Below are 18,158 nucleotides of genomic sequence, written 5' to 3' on the forward strand. Positions count from 1 at the left end.
AAACCAGGGAATAGAGCAATGTGTAAATTAGCAGGACTAACTCTTGCTCATTACTACAAATCAGGCAACGAATTCGTCATTTTTAATTGTAACTTACCTTGCTTGATTTGTGATCTACATTAAAAGTAGCAATTGCATCCTCAGTTTTTTTCCTGCCCGATTTAGTTATTATGTATTCAGCCAGTCTGTTGGCTAAATAGGTCTTTCCAGTGCCACTGGGTCCTGACAGGATGATTCTGTGATGCTCCATCAATAAATTAAAGTACCGTTGGGTAATTGGCTTAGGAATTAGTGTATCAAACACAAAACTGTCCAAACTGTTTTCTTCCACTCCTGGGAATAAAAGAAAAAAAGAACTTGTCTCCATTCAAGGTGATGTCTAAAATAAGCATAAAATCAGCATGGTGTCTGCTGACATCCATGCCATGCTGAGAGCAGGTAAATTCTCCTATCTAATAATTCTATCTTCTCCAGGGTTTGAATACAGTTGGAATTGCACAGATACTTCCTAAGGGACAAAAAGATAAAACAGCACCAGCACCACCACCACGAGTAGCTGGGCGGGAGTAACAAAATCAAAGTAAATGTGAAGAGAAGGCTCAGTGAGGCAGAGACGTGCGTTTCAAACATTAAAGGCATTTAAGATAAAAAGGTTGAAATGACAGCAACAAGGGTTACCAGCAGAAAGATATCACATCAAATGATGCAAAGTCCTTTTGAAGGCCCCCAACATAGAAAAAATGTACAGCTCTTTGAAATATTTAAAGTCCCTATTGTGGAGCAGGATGGCTTAGAAACATTTCTGAATTAAATGCTTGAATTTTGTCCCGGGTCACTATTAAAGCCATTTGTCCTTTGCTGTGACTTTAAAGTCAGTGAGAGAAAAAGAGAAATAATTTTTTTGTATTATTTAATATTTATACTTCAAAGCACCAAGATGCCTGAATGTGCTAAGTACTATACAAACACATACAAAGAACTTACATGACAAATGACTTCCTGTGCTGGACACGGGGTGAAAAAAGGTCAGGTTTAAATGATAAATAGAGGGGTTGGGAGGGATATAACAAAGAAGAGGAAAAATATCTGAAAAACATAGTTGTGGTTTTACCTTTCAGGTTCACGGTGATGATGTTATTATCTCCAACCAGATATCCACAAGGCAGCAGTTCAGGCACTTCCAGGCTATGGGCTCTGATTAAATCCCCTATACAGTAGCTAGCAATACAATCGGAGCTTAAACCCAGGCTAGTAGCTGGATCCACTCGGAAGATATATTCCTAAAATTATACATACATACAAGATATAAAAGCATGCATGGTCATCTCATGTGAGACAAGTTATTAAAACACATACTTTAGTGTAGGTGGAGTCCCATTTAAAGAAGACTCAGATCTATGCATTACAGAGCAGCATATATAAACTTAAAAAAGAGCAAAAGCATTAACTTAAGCTATATGAAAAAAATGAATTACGCAAGTCAAAACTAAGCAAGGAGATTTATGGGAGACAAAAAATATGGAATTAACTGATCAACCGAATTTTAAATGCCCCACCTTAAAGAGACGTCTAATTACTCCATCTAAAACGTCCCATTTGGTTTTCCCGCTAACCCCAATGGATCCTATCAAATATGCCTGCATCTTTTGATCCTATAAAGAGAAAGAGAGAGCATTCACAAACTGGACTAAAATTGGAGGAAATCAGTTTGCCACCCACATTAAAGATCTCTAAGATACAATGCTAAAACTTATAATTAACACATAAAAATAGGTATAAGTAATGTTAAGGTTGACACTTCAGTCTTCATGCCATTGTCCACCCATTATTTTAATTATATTGTTGTATATGTGGAAATAAAGTACATTATATAGATTACAGTGCTTTAAGTTTCTCCTGTATTTAGGGTTACATGCATGAGTTAAACATCAATGGTTGGCCTTTGCTTCATGGGGTAGTACAAAGCTGCCTTATCGCAGGGCAGAATCTGGGCCTAGCAGTATAAAAATATTGAATTGTGACCAAGTAAGCTCCTATCCCTTCACACTGAGTCACTTAACTTCAAAGTAGTCAAATTGATTTCTTTTCTTTAAGAAATCTATGGCTGAAACTATATTACAAATTTTTGACTTTGAGCTAATACTTTTAGCTTAGTTGTTTGGGACCATCTGTGCAAAAGTGATGTAGACTTGTGGTGGCACCTAAGCAATAAAAATAAAGTAAGACTTACTGTATACAAATACAGGTTACATTATATTGAAAAGATTTTTGGAATACAAAACATGAGATCATGAGAATATGATTCAAAATTGATTAACTCAGACATCTCAATTTTGTCCACGTGAGGAGCATACTTGCAACTTGCCAAGGGCTATACTTAAATTACAATGACCACCACTTTTAACAGAAGCCCATCTGAAGAGACTACAGGTCCCAGTATGCAATACTCCAATTTAAAGTGAGTCAGACTAGTAGTCTGTCTGAGCTAGGGTGACCAGATAGCAAGTGTGAAAAATCAGGACAGCAGGTGTGGGGTGATTGGCAATTATATAAGAAAAAGCCCCAAATATTGGGACTGTCCCTATAAAATTGGGACATCTGGTCACCCTAGTCTGAGCCTTCATAAAAGCAGCAATAGGCCATAATGCAGAAGATTTGGGGACTGCATTTGACCATGCCTGGATTAGGTAAAAATATAGGAAAAAAGGATTTAAAAAAAGGGTGTATGTTGAATGTTTGACTTTCAGTCCCTGACTGAAAAAAGTGAAAATAGCTCAGCTATAGTGGTGGTATTTACTATATTTGTGATTCTAGGACTTTTAGGAAAATGAATGTACCTCAGATCGACCATAGCCCTTACTTATGGTGACTATAATTTTAACACTGTGGCCTTCTTTGGGGTGGGCTCCATCTGTGACATCATCCAGTAAAATATCTACAACACAAGAAGCAAACATATTTTATAGAATGTGATTAAACTGAGAAGCGATATAAGCTTTGTTTTACTTGTTATTTTAATGTTTGCTGCAAGGTCTTTTAGTAAGAAAGGCTGCTATCACAACAATCTATCACAACAATCTGTAGTATGATCGCTTTAATTGCTACTTACTTCTCCTCCATTGCTGTTGGAAATGAAAAAGTAATGATTTGTCAGCTGGTGAAGGCAATCGTTCCGAATAAGCTTTGGTTGTGTATATCCTGAGATAAGGACCTATACATTCAGTTACTTACAATACATTTTTTTCTTTGCTTTCCTTACTGGAGTGTGTTCAAAACTACCATGGATCCATGTGACAACCTAGTTTAAACCTCATATTATGTAGAAACATAACACTTGCAAGCTCCCTGCTGCCATAGCAAAATGATAGGCATTGTTTAGATTGGAATGGGTACATGTTTGAATGGGATTTTCCTCTCCTCTGTATGTCCTTAGACTTGTTAGTTCTTATAATCAGAAGTAATCAGCTTGCATACTAGAAGAGCACGCATAAATAACACACACAGAATTATACACAGTCTACAGTGTATTTTTGTTGTTATTGTTGTTTTTTTCCTGTACCTGACTTAATAGAACTCTAGATTTAGTCAGAACCAAGAGATCTGGAGCTGCAATTTCAGGATCTTTTCATGAAAAGGTTTCTAAATTTAGTACTATTGAACAGACCACTGCTCTGGTATTAGGGGCTTCCTCCCATAGAGTTGGGGGGGGAGGGGGGAAGCATAATAAGACTTTTCCTCCCAGGTACTGAATGAATGTGTTTGTAGTAGAAAAAACACATCGTGCCTTGTCCAGGGACAACACAGCCTCATCCATTCAGTGAGTTAATCCAGGCAACAAAAGGGCTGGCGTGTAAAGAAAAACATGCTGATTTTCATATAAAATATAAAATTAAACCAGAAGAGAGGCTCAAATACCCATGTAATCAATGACTGGCAAGATACTGTGACTGACTGCCAACTCAAATTATTGTCAGGCAGGTTGGCACATCCCCAGCTGTAGTATTGCCCAGACTCCATCTATAATTATTAGCCACACTGTTATTGCTTCCAGAGATTGCATTATACTTTCTACAGATGTGCATTACTGATGGTTTCTCTGCTTCTGCTATGCTCATCGTTCTAACAGTTGAGACAGTACGCCTGTTTCTTGGCCACTGTATGCAATGAGTGCAGAAGAATTACATTGGGGAGATTGGGATTATCTATTCTCAGACACTATGGTATTGTATAATGTGGGAATATTCAGAACCTAAATCCTGGTTGCTTTTCTACATGGGGATTACCACAGAAGTCAATAAGAGGATTTAGTGAGCAGAGCAGGATTTGGCACTACAGTAAGTGGTAAATGGGTTGATCTGGACCCGACTGTATATGGAAAGAAAAAAAGGTCATCTTAACCTAGACTACATATCAGTATTCCACAACAAATTATTAGAATCTAATTCTAAACTGTGTTCACTTTCCTTCCTGATTGCAGAAATGGTGCATTCTTAAGGAATCTGCAGGAAATGAACAATACAATATTCTGCAGATAAAAGGGAACGTTTCAGCAACTATTCTCACATTTGTCCCACAAAGATGCATATTTCAGCAGTTCTTTGGCACCTGTTCTACAATGGTGCCCTTCTTATCAAATATCAAGCTGTAGCATACAAAAATCAAAGAGAAACATTGCTAGGAGCTAGGAACATACTGTGCGTAGGATAAATAATCTGATATTACTACTCTCTGACTTCTAAAGCCAAATTTTCAAAAGAGATCACCAAAACTGTTTGTGATATCCATGTGCAAACACCCATTAGCACATGCAGATCTGAGGTTTATACATACAAATCAATGCATGTGTAGTTTCAGAAGGCACATTTGAAATATGGACCTTTAAGAAGATAAAAATGAAAGAAAAATACATTCATGTTAATCATGTATATATATATATATATTTATATATATATATATATATATGTATGTATTATTCACCTGACGTAACAGAGTCTGTGATATTCAAGTTGTTCAAAGAAAGCCCTAATGATTGCCGTGATGAAGAAGAGGATGTGCTGCTTGAAGACTCAGAAGATGGTCGAGCCGGCTTCCCGGTATTTCCGGTCTCTGCCTTTAAGCGATCATTTTCAGCTTTCAGTATCTCAATTTCATTCTAAAACAAAAAGAAATCAGTATAGAAACATGGGAGATTTTTGTCTCTGAAAACCACTGAGCACTGGGTGGTTGTTCAGGCAACTTGCTGCTCACCAGCAAGAGCTAACTGATTGAGCAGCTCTGTAGCAGCAAGCAACAAGATATCAACAGTACAATACAATTAGCAGAAACTGGATTCCCTTCAGTGCTGAAATGGGAGGGGGGGAATGCTAAAAGCTCCTTTTACTCTTGCATCAATATCACCGCTGATCAACACAATGTTCAAGTCCTTGTGTTTACTACAGGTCTAACATATTGCACTTGGAATTTTCACTCCAGAAAGCCATTTTACTTTGTCAAATATCTTATATAATAGTTATTTCATTTAAGTGGTTACTAAAATCTCAGCTAGATAATGCTGCTAACGTCACAGAAGACTACCGTTTCCACTAGAAGTACATTGAATCAATGACGTCACCAAGGAGATACGAAATTAAAACCAAACAATAAAAATAAGATAGTTTAACTGTTTCATAACCCTTGTTGACATCAGACACAGTTTTTGATCATCCCAACATGGTATTGTTCACATAAGAGCCAAAAAAAACCACTTTTGATGAAAACATATAGTGACAGATGAATCAGAACAGTCAGGATTTTTTTGTTAGCTAAATCCTCCGAGGTGCCGAGAGATTATCGAGTTTACAATAATCAAATGAAAACTTAGCCTGAGCACAGCCTGGTACCAGCTAAATCTAGCTTTTAGACGCTTCATGAAACACAGTACACAGCAACTGCTTATTCCTGGAGATGGCATTGCAGATCAGATTTAATTCCATATTCACCCACACTCTGCTAAGTGTCTGAAACTTTCATAAAGGCTCTTCAACCACATTTTAAGAGTAAAAACATAAAGGATAGCAATCCTCCCCACACCCCCAATGAAAGAAACCAAACAAGCAAAGAATGGTGGGAAGTGAAGAGAAGGGGTCAAACATGTAAAAAATGCCAGCAGGTACATAAAGGCACCTGGGTTCACATCTGGAATAGGGCTCCAGTGAAATGAGTCATGTGATATCAAACCCTTCCCCATCATATATGAAATTATTAATTGCACCAATTTGCCCAGCTGAGCCACATTAGAATGATGGGCAATGAGAAAGCTCTGTTGAGAAGGTTTTAGGGTGCTCTGAGTGTGCACAGTATAGTGCTATACAACTTATTTTCCCCTCCCCTCCCAGAAACACCATGTGGGCTGGAGAGCCCAGGAAGGTTTCCCTTTTAAGAATGCTCTAGGAAGGAGAAACATGGCAACAACAGTGATTGCCAGGAGCATCAGGGGACTGGGGACTAGCCAAGCACTGTCTCAACCCTGTGCAGTCATGTGACCACAGCAAACCATTCCATCCATCCTAGGAGCACACCTGGGCTGGAGCCCTCCTCAGAATTTCATTTCAGGTTCCAGACTCTGTGAGCTGTTTTTTGCACTTCGGAGACTGAATGTTCAGATGAGGTGTAGGAATGGGAAGGTGCAGCTAGGATTGAACACAGACAGGCCCTAAATCAGCAGGGCTCTGTGGTGAAGACTGCCGCTACGAGCTCCAGAGATAGATCCTGTAATGGCGGGAGCAGCCAGCATGCTTCCAAACCCCCAGGACTCTTCCAGTGAATGCAGTCACCTTTCTGAATTTCCCCTTCCTTCACAGAATAAGGTCTCATGCAGATGGAAGGGGAGTTTGTCAGCAGGCAGGGGTTGGGAAGATGCAGGCTGAGAAGCTGGGTTGAGGAAGGACATGAGAGGGGGTCATGGGTAATAATTAAGCAAGAATTTAAGTGGGCTAGTAAAAACAAATTGTTTGGGTTTGTGGAGAAGAGTTGGGTCAGGGACTAATGAGTCCAGTAGAGGGAATAGTCCATGTACATAAAAATAATAATGCCTTCCTCCTCCCCTTGAGTTGACAAGCTGTGTAACAATCAGCTTCCTGATCTCTTTGATTGTCTGTCATATCTCTTCTTCCCACCCAAGCCTTTTATATTGTAAAAGCCTTAGGGAAGGGATTATGTTTTCCTGTGTATCTGCAACACACATTTTGATTGCTAGTGTAATATAAATGATGAGAATTAATATTATCATTATAGTGTCTAGAGTTATCAAGCCTGTCGCTAGGAAGTGCTATCAATCTCTCATGTTCCTGTGTTCCGACATTTCTCTACATAAACAAAATAAAATAATGGGAACGAGTAAAAACCAAACAAGCATGCTTTATGTGAGCACTGCCCTACTTACTTATGCCACTGCACTGACCTGCATGCGGTTCATGGCTTCACGAATCTGATCAAGATGGTGTGCCGAGCTGAGGGCCTCGAGACGAATGTCTGTTAACTTTAGCTCTTTTTCCCTTAGCTCACTCTTTAGCTGCAGAATAATTTCAGCCTCTGCCTCTGTGCACTCACATATCCTAAAGAGGAGAAGGAAAATAGGCAGGAGATTAAAGGAAGCATCTCTCCTACAAGCAGTGTCGTTATTACATATCAAAGAACAGAAAATGGCTGCTGCTGGTAAAAGCTAGGAATGGAGAGAGAATTTTATGAAAGCAATATGAAGAGGTTCAAACTGCAAAATAATAATAAAGAAAAAAAGGTAAAATGTCCAGATGAAATGATCATTTCTCTTTTTTATCTTTCAAATTTAGTTAGTTTCCTGTGGTAGAAAAAAAAGATGTAAAAACTGAGTATGTACAAAAACCTAGAAATTTTTTTTACATGCTTGGTTTTTCAAATGTGGAATGGCTGTATTTTCAAATGGCTTGAAATATATTTCTCAGCTGTGCCACTTTTTCTGTGCAAAGGCTATGATTTCCCCAGGTAGCAGTGATCAAAATGGAGCTATGGTGGTAAAATTAAACTATTGGTACATACTATTTATTAGACACCAATAGTGTGCTTTGTGCTGTGCAATACACAAAAATATAGCCCCTACCCTTATGATCTAACAGACAGTCCCTGCAGGGGCTGTCATATTTACCTATAGTCACCGCATTATAATATATGGTTTCTCAAATACTGCAGTTATTTACTTATACATATAATAGGGTAAATATGTAACTGTGGCTAAATGTTGATTTTTACAGTGGAGACCATTGCACAGTGCGGTTACAGAGACAGAAGCATTTCACTTGACTTTGTCTAGTGAAGCCCAGTAGCTACCTGATTCTTATTCTACAATAGTACAATTCGCCTCACCTGTTATGTAGAACACCATGTTCCAGAACCCATTAGCTATCGTAATTAAATCCATTCCATGACATAGAACTGTCAGAAAATGGAACAACAAGTTTCTGCCACATTTCAGCACCAGTCAATGCTTGCAGTCAATTTGCTCTGATGTTATTTTGCTTTTATTACTTCTTCTAAATAATGTTTATAAAATACTTTAAAGAGGAAAAGCACTACATAATCAGTATTACTATAGCTAGTAGTATGCAAACATGAAACAGAGGTCAGCTTTCAATTGCCAGAATGCATGCAAATGCATTTTGGGAAAGAAAATGACACACTCTTCAGGTTAGCACTTGGATATAGCAATTCCATGCCTCACACTCCTTTTTACCGGGATCTATGCTTGTATATCACATGACCATTTTGCCTTTTCTTTGGTGCCCAGATTACAGATGACCTGCATATACACACATTAGACAGACAGAAGCAAGCGGAGGAAAGAAAAGGTTTAGAACATGAGACTCAGGTCAGAAAAATTAAAAAGAAACCGCTGCAAAGGAAAGAAGATATAGTTCATCGCATATAAAAACATTAAATGGCAAATTAAAGAAGGGAAAATGTCAGACTTTAGTCTGACTATATTAACACCATGTACCAGTATTTTATATATGAGAAAAAGAGATAAAGACTCATATTACAACTTACTAGGCCAATCACTGCAGCCACCATCACCACTGAACTGATGAGGGGTTTTGCATGTGTGGGAATACTAAAAGAGATATTGACCTACCAGAAGGCTAACTTTACTTCAAAGCTAATGGGGGAATTGTGCAACCTCTTAAAAATCAAGGCCTTGAAGACACTGGTCTACCACCCCCAGACAGATGGGCTGGTGGATCACTTCAGTAAGACACTGAAAGAGATGCTTAGGAAATTTGTGACCTTGGATCACCATCACTGGGGTTAGTAACTTCCACACCCCTTTCTGCCATCCATGAAGTGCCACAGGCACTGACAGGGTTCTCACCATTCGAACTACTATATGGGAGACAGCCATGCAGGATCACAGACCACCACCATGAGAAAGCCAATTTGGTACAGTATGTGATCCACCTGATGGAGAATTTGGAAACACTGAGGGCTTTTGCTAAAGAAAACCTGCTGAAATCCCAACAGAACCAGAAACGGACCTGCAACCAAAGGGCCAGGATGTGAGAATTTGGGGCTAGGTATAGGGTATTATTGTTGCTATTGACCTCAGATTCAAAGTGACTGACCAAGTGGCAGGATCCATCTGAGGTGGAAAGAAGGGTGTAAGGGACCAGGGTGTAGGCGGTCACAGCTGGGCTGATGTCTGCCCGCCAGGGACAGAAGTCGCCAGGCCAGAGTTAGAGGAGTCTCAAGGCCAAGCTCCATAAACAAGAGTCAGGCTTGAAGTCAGGCTGGAGTGAGAAACTGGAGATCACAGGCAATACCAGCTTAGGATCATGAGGCAGTAGTCAGAGTCAAAATCAGGCTGGAGTCAGAGACTAGAGTTCAGGAGACAAGGTAATGTCTGGCATAGTAACAGGCCAAGATCTGTGTGGTTGCCCAGACAACTTCCTGGACAAACCTTGGGGTTAAGTAGGGACACTTGTCCAATCAGAGGGCCACAGGGTACTGTCACTCTGGGTTTCATGAGTGGTACTTTCTGCGGCACCTGTTCTCCACAGTGCTCCCTGTATGTGCTTCTACAGGGCCTTCCAGTGGCACTATGGAAATATCAACCACCCCAGGCTCTGCAGATCCAGGTTCTACTCCCTGGGTCCTTACAAAGGGTGGGGGTGATCAATTATGATATCTACCAGCCAGGGAGAGAAAATAAATGCAAATATATCAAGTGAAACTGCTAAAGGCTTGGGGGGACCAAGAAGGCCTTCTCATAGCACCTTTTCCCCTACAAAAACTCATTAGATCACCTGCAAGCACCATGATGCAGGACCAATACCATTGGAGGGAGAACTCCAGCCTGAACAGAAACAACAATTATGATAGCTGATTGAAGCCTTCTCCTCAGTATTCTCGGTGCTGCCTGGAGGCGCCTACCATCACATGGACACCAAAATGAGGGAAAAGGTCAAAGAAAGCCTTTGACCACTTCCATCGAAAATTTGAGAGATAGTCCATCAAGAACTGCAGGCCATGCTGAACTCAGGGGCGGCTGAGGAATCCCACACTGAGTGGATACTCATAATACTTGTGCCAAAACTCAATAGGTCAACACAGATCTGCATTGATTTCCAGAGTGAATATTGAAATTCAGTGAGTACCCATGCCTAGATAGATGAATTGCTGAACGGGCTAGGAGCTGCCAAATACATACCTGCTTTTGATCTAACAAAATGTTATCATCAGATTCCTTTGAAAACTAAATCACCAGAGAAGACTGCATTTTCCACCCCTTTTGGTATCTACTACTTTAAGACCATGTTACCTTCCAACGCCTAATGAACTAGTTACCCATGGACGTTAAACTGTGGCATCCAGCAAAGATATTGTCATTTCTAGCAATGAGTGGAACGATCACCTAAAACACATTACCGCATCACTGCAAGCCCTCAGAGAGGCAGGACTAACGGACAACTCTGCCCAATGTAGACTGGCCAGCGGGGAGGTAACTTACCTCCTCTATATGGTAGGTGGCAGGTGTCTGAAGCCGCAGATTGGTAAAGTACAACCTTGTACCAATGCCCCATGCCAACCACCAAAAAAGCAAGTGTTTTGCTTCCTGGGCCTTGCCAGCTATTATAGACTCTTTGTATCAAGTTTTGCCACCATTGTGGCCCCCTGGCAAATCTGATAAAAGACACAAGCCCTAAGAAAATTCAGTGATCTGAAGCCTGCAACAAGGCATTCAAGATGCTGAAAGGTCAGCTAAGTTGGGAACCAGTTCTCTCAAGTACAGACTTTTCCAAGATGATTCATACTGCAGACTGACACTTCAGATGTGATTCTTGGGGCAGTACTTTTGCAGGTCTCTGAAGGGGAAGCACATCCCATTCTTTATCTTAGCAGGAAGCTGTTTTCCCAAGAATCCTACTCTGTCACTGAGAAGGAGACCCTGGTCATGAAGTGGATCATAGGTGCCTTATGATATTATTTGTTGGGGAATCCTTTCCTTTTAGTAATAGACCACACACCCCTCCAGTGGCTGAACTTGATGAAAGATACTAACCCTAGGATCATGCAATGGTAGTTTTTCTTGCTGCCCTATAGTTTCCAAGTAATTCACCAAGCAGCAAGGGATCATAAGAACATGGAGTTTTTTTCATGGGTAGGGGAAGAATAAGGGATCCATAATGGTACCCTGGCACTGAACTTGAGGTGGAGAGCATGTGATGGGGTATATATACCCTGTACCAGAACTGAAGGGGGTAAAGAGCAATTCTGGGCCCAGATGACCCCACCCAGCCACCCCCCATCCACACTGGAGAGTATGCTTGAGCTGGACGCAGAGCACAAAAGGGAGCCAGACAGCGCAGAAGCAGCTTGACAGGGCTGGAGTTTGGTGGAGAGGAAGGGCCCAGGCACCCCTACCAACTCCCCTCCTTACAAAGGGCACAAAAACCCTCACTTCCAGACTCTCCCTTGAGGGAGGAAGAAGAGGGTAAAGACTTTTAGAACCCCACAGCTTCGAATGGACAGCCGCAAGGGTCAACAAATGGACTGAAGGGCCTCCCCCCCAGTCATGAAGGCAGGGGACCCCATATCTTCCTTGGGATTCAGTCAGCCTGAGGAGAGATGAGACTGACTGGTGATCTGACAAGCGGGTCTAGTCAACACCCACCCAAAAAGCAGACCAAAACAGGGTGTGATTTTGGCCCAGGAGAAATATTGGAGGTGGGGTGAGCAGAGGCCTAGCACCCTAACCAGCAATGCCATCAGCAATTATCATCCATCCCAGGGCTCTTCAGTTTAGCACAGAAAAGAGTAACATAATCCAATGGCTAGGAGTTGAAGCTGGACAAATTCAGACTGGCAATAAGGTGTAAAATGTTAAGAGTGAGAGTAATTAACCACTGGAACAATTTACAAAGGATTGTGGTGAATTCTCCCTTACTGACAATTTTAAAGCCAAGATTGGATGCTTTTCTAAGAGATCTGCTCTCGGAATCATTTTGGGGAAGTTCTATGGTCTGTGTTATACAGGAGATCAGACTGATGATCACAATGGTCTCTCCTGGCCTTGGACTCTATTAATTGTTCTAAATGGTGCATTCAGTGAGTTTAGAAATGAAGGGAGGAGAGCAGATGGAATGGTAGTTAAAAAAGAAAGGAAGTCAAGGGTGGTTTTTTTTGAGGTTGGGGGATTCTTGACTATGCCTTTTTCTTTGTGGAGAAAAAGCCAGCATAAAGGGAGGTAGATACAGGGAGAGGTGCTGAGAGTAGAGGTAGGTACAGGTAGTAGAGACAATAAGCAAGTGAGATTGGTGACAGAGACAGAGGGAAAGAATAAAATGGCACTGGTGAGGAAAGGTGGTGGGAGAGAGGACGAGGGAAGGGAGGGAGGGAAGCCAAAGTTAAGCTTCCCTTTTACAAGTCAGCTACTTTGTGTGTGTGGAGGAGGGTGCAGCAGAAGCGGAGGATTTCAGGAGGGAGTCAAAGTGACTAAGTGGCTGGTGTTGGGGATGTAGGCGTCAGAGTGGAGAAGAACTGGCGGCGAAGAGAACAAACGTGTAGTGAAGGGTGTCCAGCAGCTCATGGGATGTTCTCAGAAGGGGAGATGGGAAGGAGCCAGGGGGATGGTACATGACAGCAACATAGATGGGGAGAGTGTTGTCTGATGGAGCATTGTTCAAAGGAGATGGTGGAGCAGAACACTGCAAGGAAGGCTGAGAAAAGCCCAATGCCCTCAACACAGCCATCTGAGGATGACTTAACACAAGGGGTGTGAGAGGAGAAGGAGGAGGGGCTGTACTATAAGACAGCGCTGCTGCAGAAACAGTGGTTAAATGGGGGTGGGGTGCAGGTTTTTGTCAGAACCCGGAGATGATGGATGGAGAGAGAGAGCTATGAAAAGGTTGCAGATGTTGGTGATCGTTTCTGAGGTAGAACTGGCCAGGCTTAAGGAGGTCTGTTTCACAGTCCAGATATTTGATAAGTGCAGCTAGTATAGAAAGAGAGACTTACGCAGACGCTGACTGTGATGGTTTCAATGACAATGTTCCACAGTCCCCTGAGTTGTGGGGCAATTTGGGTGATGATGGAAGAGATGAATCGGTGAGTTCTTCTATGTCGGAATGTGAGGAAGGAGGCTTGGTGGACTTTTTCTTTCCAAAGGCCTGTTTGAATGAGCTTCTTAGCTGGAGAAAAGAGAAAGAGAGAAAAATTACTTCCCTTGCCTCTCTGGATTTGTGCAGCTTCTATTTTGAGGAGTTAGTTTGCAGATGCCATCCTAGCCACTGCCTGAGGTCAGTATATAGAAGCAAGGTATTAACATATGCAACACAGTATCTCTAAAGATATGATACAGTGTTTTTTTTATTAATTCAGCGCAGCACAAACTGAATGCTATGGAAAAAGTGCAGGATCAAGTGCTTTGGCTAAGGGGGGTGCTCATTTAAAACCATGAACCTCCTGTGGAATTCCATTTCCATGGCATTCCCTTCAAGGTGACTGGTTTTAAATAACCACTTTGTTTCTAGAATACAGGCAGACATTGCTGATATCAAATGCTAAAAGTATAAGACAAAATCCAATTGATGTGGTTTGTTAATTTATTTTTCTATTAAGAGTTTGAACTGGAGAACTATTCAAACATATAATTTGCTACAATTAGGATCAGAAGCAAGAGAATTTAAGCTGTGATATAAGTTTTGCCCTTTAGTTTACTGTTGAGAAGAACATTAGCTGAAAGGTAGGTATTTTTTTATTTCCGTTGTGTTTAAAGTAGCAAGTTCTTCATATATACAAGCATTGCCTTTTCTTGCTAGAAGCTCTTATCCATTATTGAAAAGGGACAGAATAGCCAAAGAGCCATTTATTTCAGGAACCAAGAGGACAACAGTTTTGTTTGCAATGAATTTTCACATTGTAATTAGTCCATTCGTTGATAGAGTAGTCTATTCAGAAGAGTAACTGATATTAGGAAAAATTGTGCTTTTCCTCAGAAAATTGCTCTTGTTAAAATTGTATGAAGCTTGATGACAAACTGATCCCTCTACAAAACAGTAAGGCACTTAAGCACTTTACTTCAATGGTATAATTGGAGAGTGGGGAGTGTGACCACTAATCAAAGAAATATTATTTAAGTTCTTTCCAGCTCATGATTTTTAACAAGAAAGAAATGGATTTTGGCTACACTCCCCCTTTCTACATTTTAAACTTTGAGATTAAAATGAATAGAGACAAACTGAGAAGACATACAGGATAATCTGTTTTTAGAAGGTACAAAAGCCTACTGCCAAAATGAATAGCAATCATGCCAAGATAGGGTTCTTTATAAATGCATGCCAAATTTTCCATGGTTTATATTCACCTCACTTCCTCTAGAGTTCACCTTGCAGAAACATGAAAGAGTGGGGAATTACAAATCAAGGGAATGAAGGCTGATGAGTATTTTAAAATATTACCTGCATAAACATTTTTTAAACAACAAAAACATATTTTTTATTATGTATAGAAAATATTTCAATAAAACTTTCATACTGTGTGATATCTTTGTGATTTGTTTGATTAAAAAGCTTTATTTCTCTAAACATTGTATCTTTTTCACTCTTCGAACTATTAATAGATTTCAGCTCATTGTTTGGTAACAATTTTTAAGTGAATCCATTTTACTAAAGAAAATTAAAACAGTGTTATCAAAGCCCAGTCATTTGTTTAATCATAGCAGCTATTTTAATGTTATATTTTTGTTTTAAATTGATCCTGACTGATGTAAATAATTTCCCACTGGTAATCAACAATTTTTGGCTTGCCAGGAACATCACAGTGTGACTTTGTATAAACTGCTCCATATCTCTCTGGCTCCACAAGAATATTGTAGATGAAATGGGCCATTATGCTATTCAGGAACGAGGAAGCTACATAATATCTAGGCGATGGGTTTAAACCTGCTGAGCACATACCCAGTTTTTCTTTTTCTTTTTCTTGGAGTCAGCATCATTACTGCTGCCAATGCTAGAATGGCTTGTGGCACTGTTGATGCTGGAAACACTTTCTGAGGAATGTTGTCGTCTTATACGCAAATCTAAAAAAAAAGAAGATACTGTATAAACCATCTGTTCATCCATGCTATGGACTCTAGTTTCAATATAATAAGTCATACCTACATTTATGCAGCACCTTCTTTCTCTAAAGGAGCCCAAATACACATACTATATGTAACAGGCATTGATGTTTTTTCTAGCCCTGATTCAACAAGGTATTTCAGCATGTGAATAGTCCCATTGAAGTTAAAGGGCTACTCGCATGCATAAAGCCAGGCACAAGTTTAAGCATCTTATTAAATAGGGGGCTCTCACTGAGGTGCCAATCCCGGACAGCAATCCGTGCAAGTGGACCCTTATATTTAAGCAGATCCTTGTCCAGGATTGGGGCCTAACTATGTTACAGTTCAGTTGCTTAAATAATTTTCAAAGCACTGACTTACTTCTTACAGAGCTGTTGTCTGAAGGGTCTGGACACTGTTTGACCCTTGGCTGAATTGGATTTTGAAGCAAGATTCTACTCCCTGACATGTCACCCTGGGAATCAGCAACCAGTAGTTTATTGAAAATAAAATATAATAAAAGACCTGGAAGGTGAAGGATATTGGAAGTGGAATATAGGTCAGTGAAGCTTTTGGTTTTATTATTTTTTTAAGTCTCTAATAGCCATATCCTAATCACCAGAAAACATACTCCTTGCATACACCCCAAAATACTGGGAGGAACTACTTTTTAAAGGAATTATTCAGAAGTGCCACTTTCTAGAATTAAGCTACATTGTATTGAAGACATTTAGTAAAAAGGTCTTGGGATAGTTGCTCATAAATTATGCTACTTATAAAAAAATGATCAATGACATTTACAAAAAGTCACCTTCCTTATCATTCTTTCTTCTCTGGTTATTCCTTTTTTGACTGTTGATTAACAACATGAATGATCCTGCACACCTTTGCAATATATGGTTTGTTATGTGAAGTCCTGGACATGTTTTATACCCACAGGTGTACTGAAAGGGTTAACTTTCAGCACTCAGCAACTGATTCCTGACCATACAAATTTGAGAAGTCAGGGCTCCAAGAACTGTGTGGCACATAGGTGATGCATGTGAGTTTTTCAGCTGTGGAAACACCACAAATATGACAAACACTGACTCCAGAATTCTCTCATCCTTGCCACAAATACTGTCCTCAAAATAACAGAAAACCAGCAGCTTTGCTCTTCTCTGGGGAACAAATTAGTACTTATTTGGACAGTGACAAAAACATACCTTTGTGGGCATGATCAGGGCCATTCAAAGCTCCCTGAATAGCAGCTTGGGCAGCAGAATTTTGGGCTTTCAGCATTTCAATGGTTTCTCTTAGTTCTATAAGCTCAGATTCCTGTGGGAACAGCCAAGAGAGTTTCAAAATATATAACAAAGGAAAAATGTTTTTCCACAATAAAAAAAAATTATAAGACATCAGTGATCAAACTGAAGTCAGTGGGCTCTCACAAGGGTAAAAATTAAGTCCCAGATAGACTATATAGTTTCTTTCAAAAATAATACATTCAGCTAACATACTCTCATTTGCATTTATGTAACTTCAAATGCTGTGTAATAATGATGAAGTATTAAGAATTTTTAAATCAAGATTAAAGGAGTACTTGTGGCACCTTAGAGACTAACCAATTTATTTGAGCATAAGCTTTTGTGAGCTACAGCTCACTTCATCGGATGCATACTGTGGAAAGTATAGAAGATCTTTTTATACACACAAAGCATGAAAAAATATACATTGTAAGGAGAGTGATCACTTAAGATGAGCTATTACCAGCGGGGGGTGGGTGGTGGTGGGGGGAGGAGGAATAAACAAGGGGAAATAGTTCCACTGTTCCTCAGACGTTCTTGTTAACTCCTGGAAATGTGCTGGAAATGGCCCACCTTGATTATCACTGCAAAAGGTTTTCTCTCCCCCCACCCCACTCTCCTGCTGGTAATAGCTCATCTTAAGCGATCACTCTCCTTACAATGTATATTTTTGCATGGTCTGTGTATATATATAAAAAATCTCCTCACTGTACTTTCCACTTTATGCATCCGATGAAGTGAGCTGTAGCTCACGAAAGCTTATGCTCAAATAAATTGGTTAGTCTCTAAGGTGCCACAAGTACTCCTTTTCTTTTTGCGAATACAGACTAACACGGCTGCTACTCTGAAATAAATCAAGATTGGATGTTTTTCTAAAAGATACATTCTAGGAATTATTTTGAGGAAGTTCTATGGCCTGTGCTACACAGGAGGTCACATGATAGTCCCTTTCTGGCCTTAGAATCTATGAATCTTATGAAAGAAAAATAAAATATTTCAGCACTAAAGATTGATCTAAGAAAGGCTCTTCTCTGAACATTCATTACGACATTCAAAGTCATTATGTAGCCTAAAGCAGATCAAATATTCTCTTCTACACCCCTTAACTTGAAAGATGATTCTTTAATGGATGAATTCCATCCTCAATTTGTATATCATTATCAAAAACTCTAAACTGTACATAAAATGTTAAGCACAAAAACCTGCTCTACAACAATAGCTACGCAATTTACAGAGTAACATTGTTCCACTTCCATGCCACAAATTCC

At 40.0% G+C, this 18,158-nt stretch overlaps 1 protein-coding gene across 11 annotated transcripts in view; it reads right to left on the bottom strand.

Moving 5' to 3' along the window:
* Window positions 1–18,158, bottom strand: part of NAV3 (neuron navigator 3) — a 778,536-nt gene that overhangs the window by 15,297 nt on the left and 745,081 nt on the right. For 8 of the 11 annotated variants that reach the window (XM_075124347.1, XM_048835702.2, XM_048835701.2 and 5 more), the window contains 10 exons: window positions 16,810–16,921; window positions 15,462–15,583; window positions 14,870–14,890; window positions 13,522–13,694; window positions 7,439–7,592; window positions 4,978–5,152; window positions 2,838–2,935; window positions 1,557–1,652; window positions 1,112–1,280; window positions 98–333 (listed from right to left, as the gene is read on the bottom strand). In XM_075124347.1, coding sequence (XP_074980448.1) covers window positions 98–333; window positions 1,112–1,280; window positions 1,557–1,652; window positions 2,838–2,935; window positions 4,978–5,152; window positions 7,439–7,592; window positions 13,522–13,694; window positions 14,870–14,890; window positions 15,462–15,583; window positions 16,810–16,921 — 1,356 coding nt within the window. The remainder of the gene's footprint in view (window positions 1–97; window positions 334–1,111; window positions 1,281–1,556; window positions 1,653–2,837; window positions 2,936–4,977; window positions 5,153–7,438; window positions 7,593–13,521; window positions 13,695–14,869; window positions 14,891–15,461; window positions 15,584–16,809; window positions 16,922–18,158) is intronic. The other 3 variants (XM_048835703.2, XM_048835697.2, XM_075124349.1) reach the window with 1 other exon arrangement.

Source organism: Caretta caretta, chromosome 1 (genome assembly GCF_965140235.1).
Source record: "Caretta caretta isolate rCarCar2 chromosome 1, rCarCar1.hap1, whole genome shotgun sequence".
In the NCBI taxonomy this organism is placed as follows: Eukaryota; Metazoa; Chordata; order Testudines; family Cheloniidae; genus Caretta; species Caretta caretta.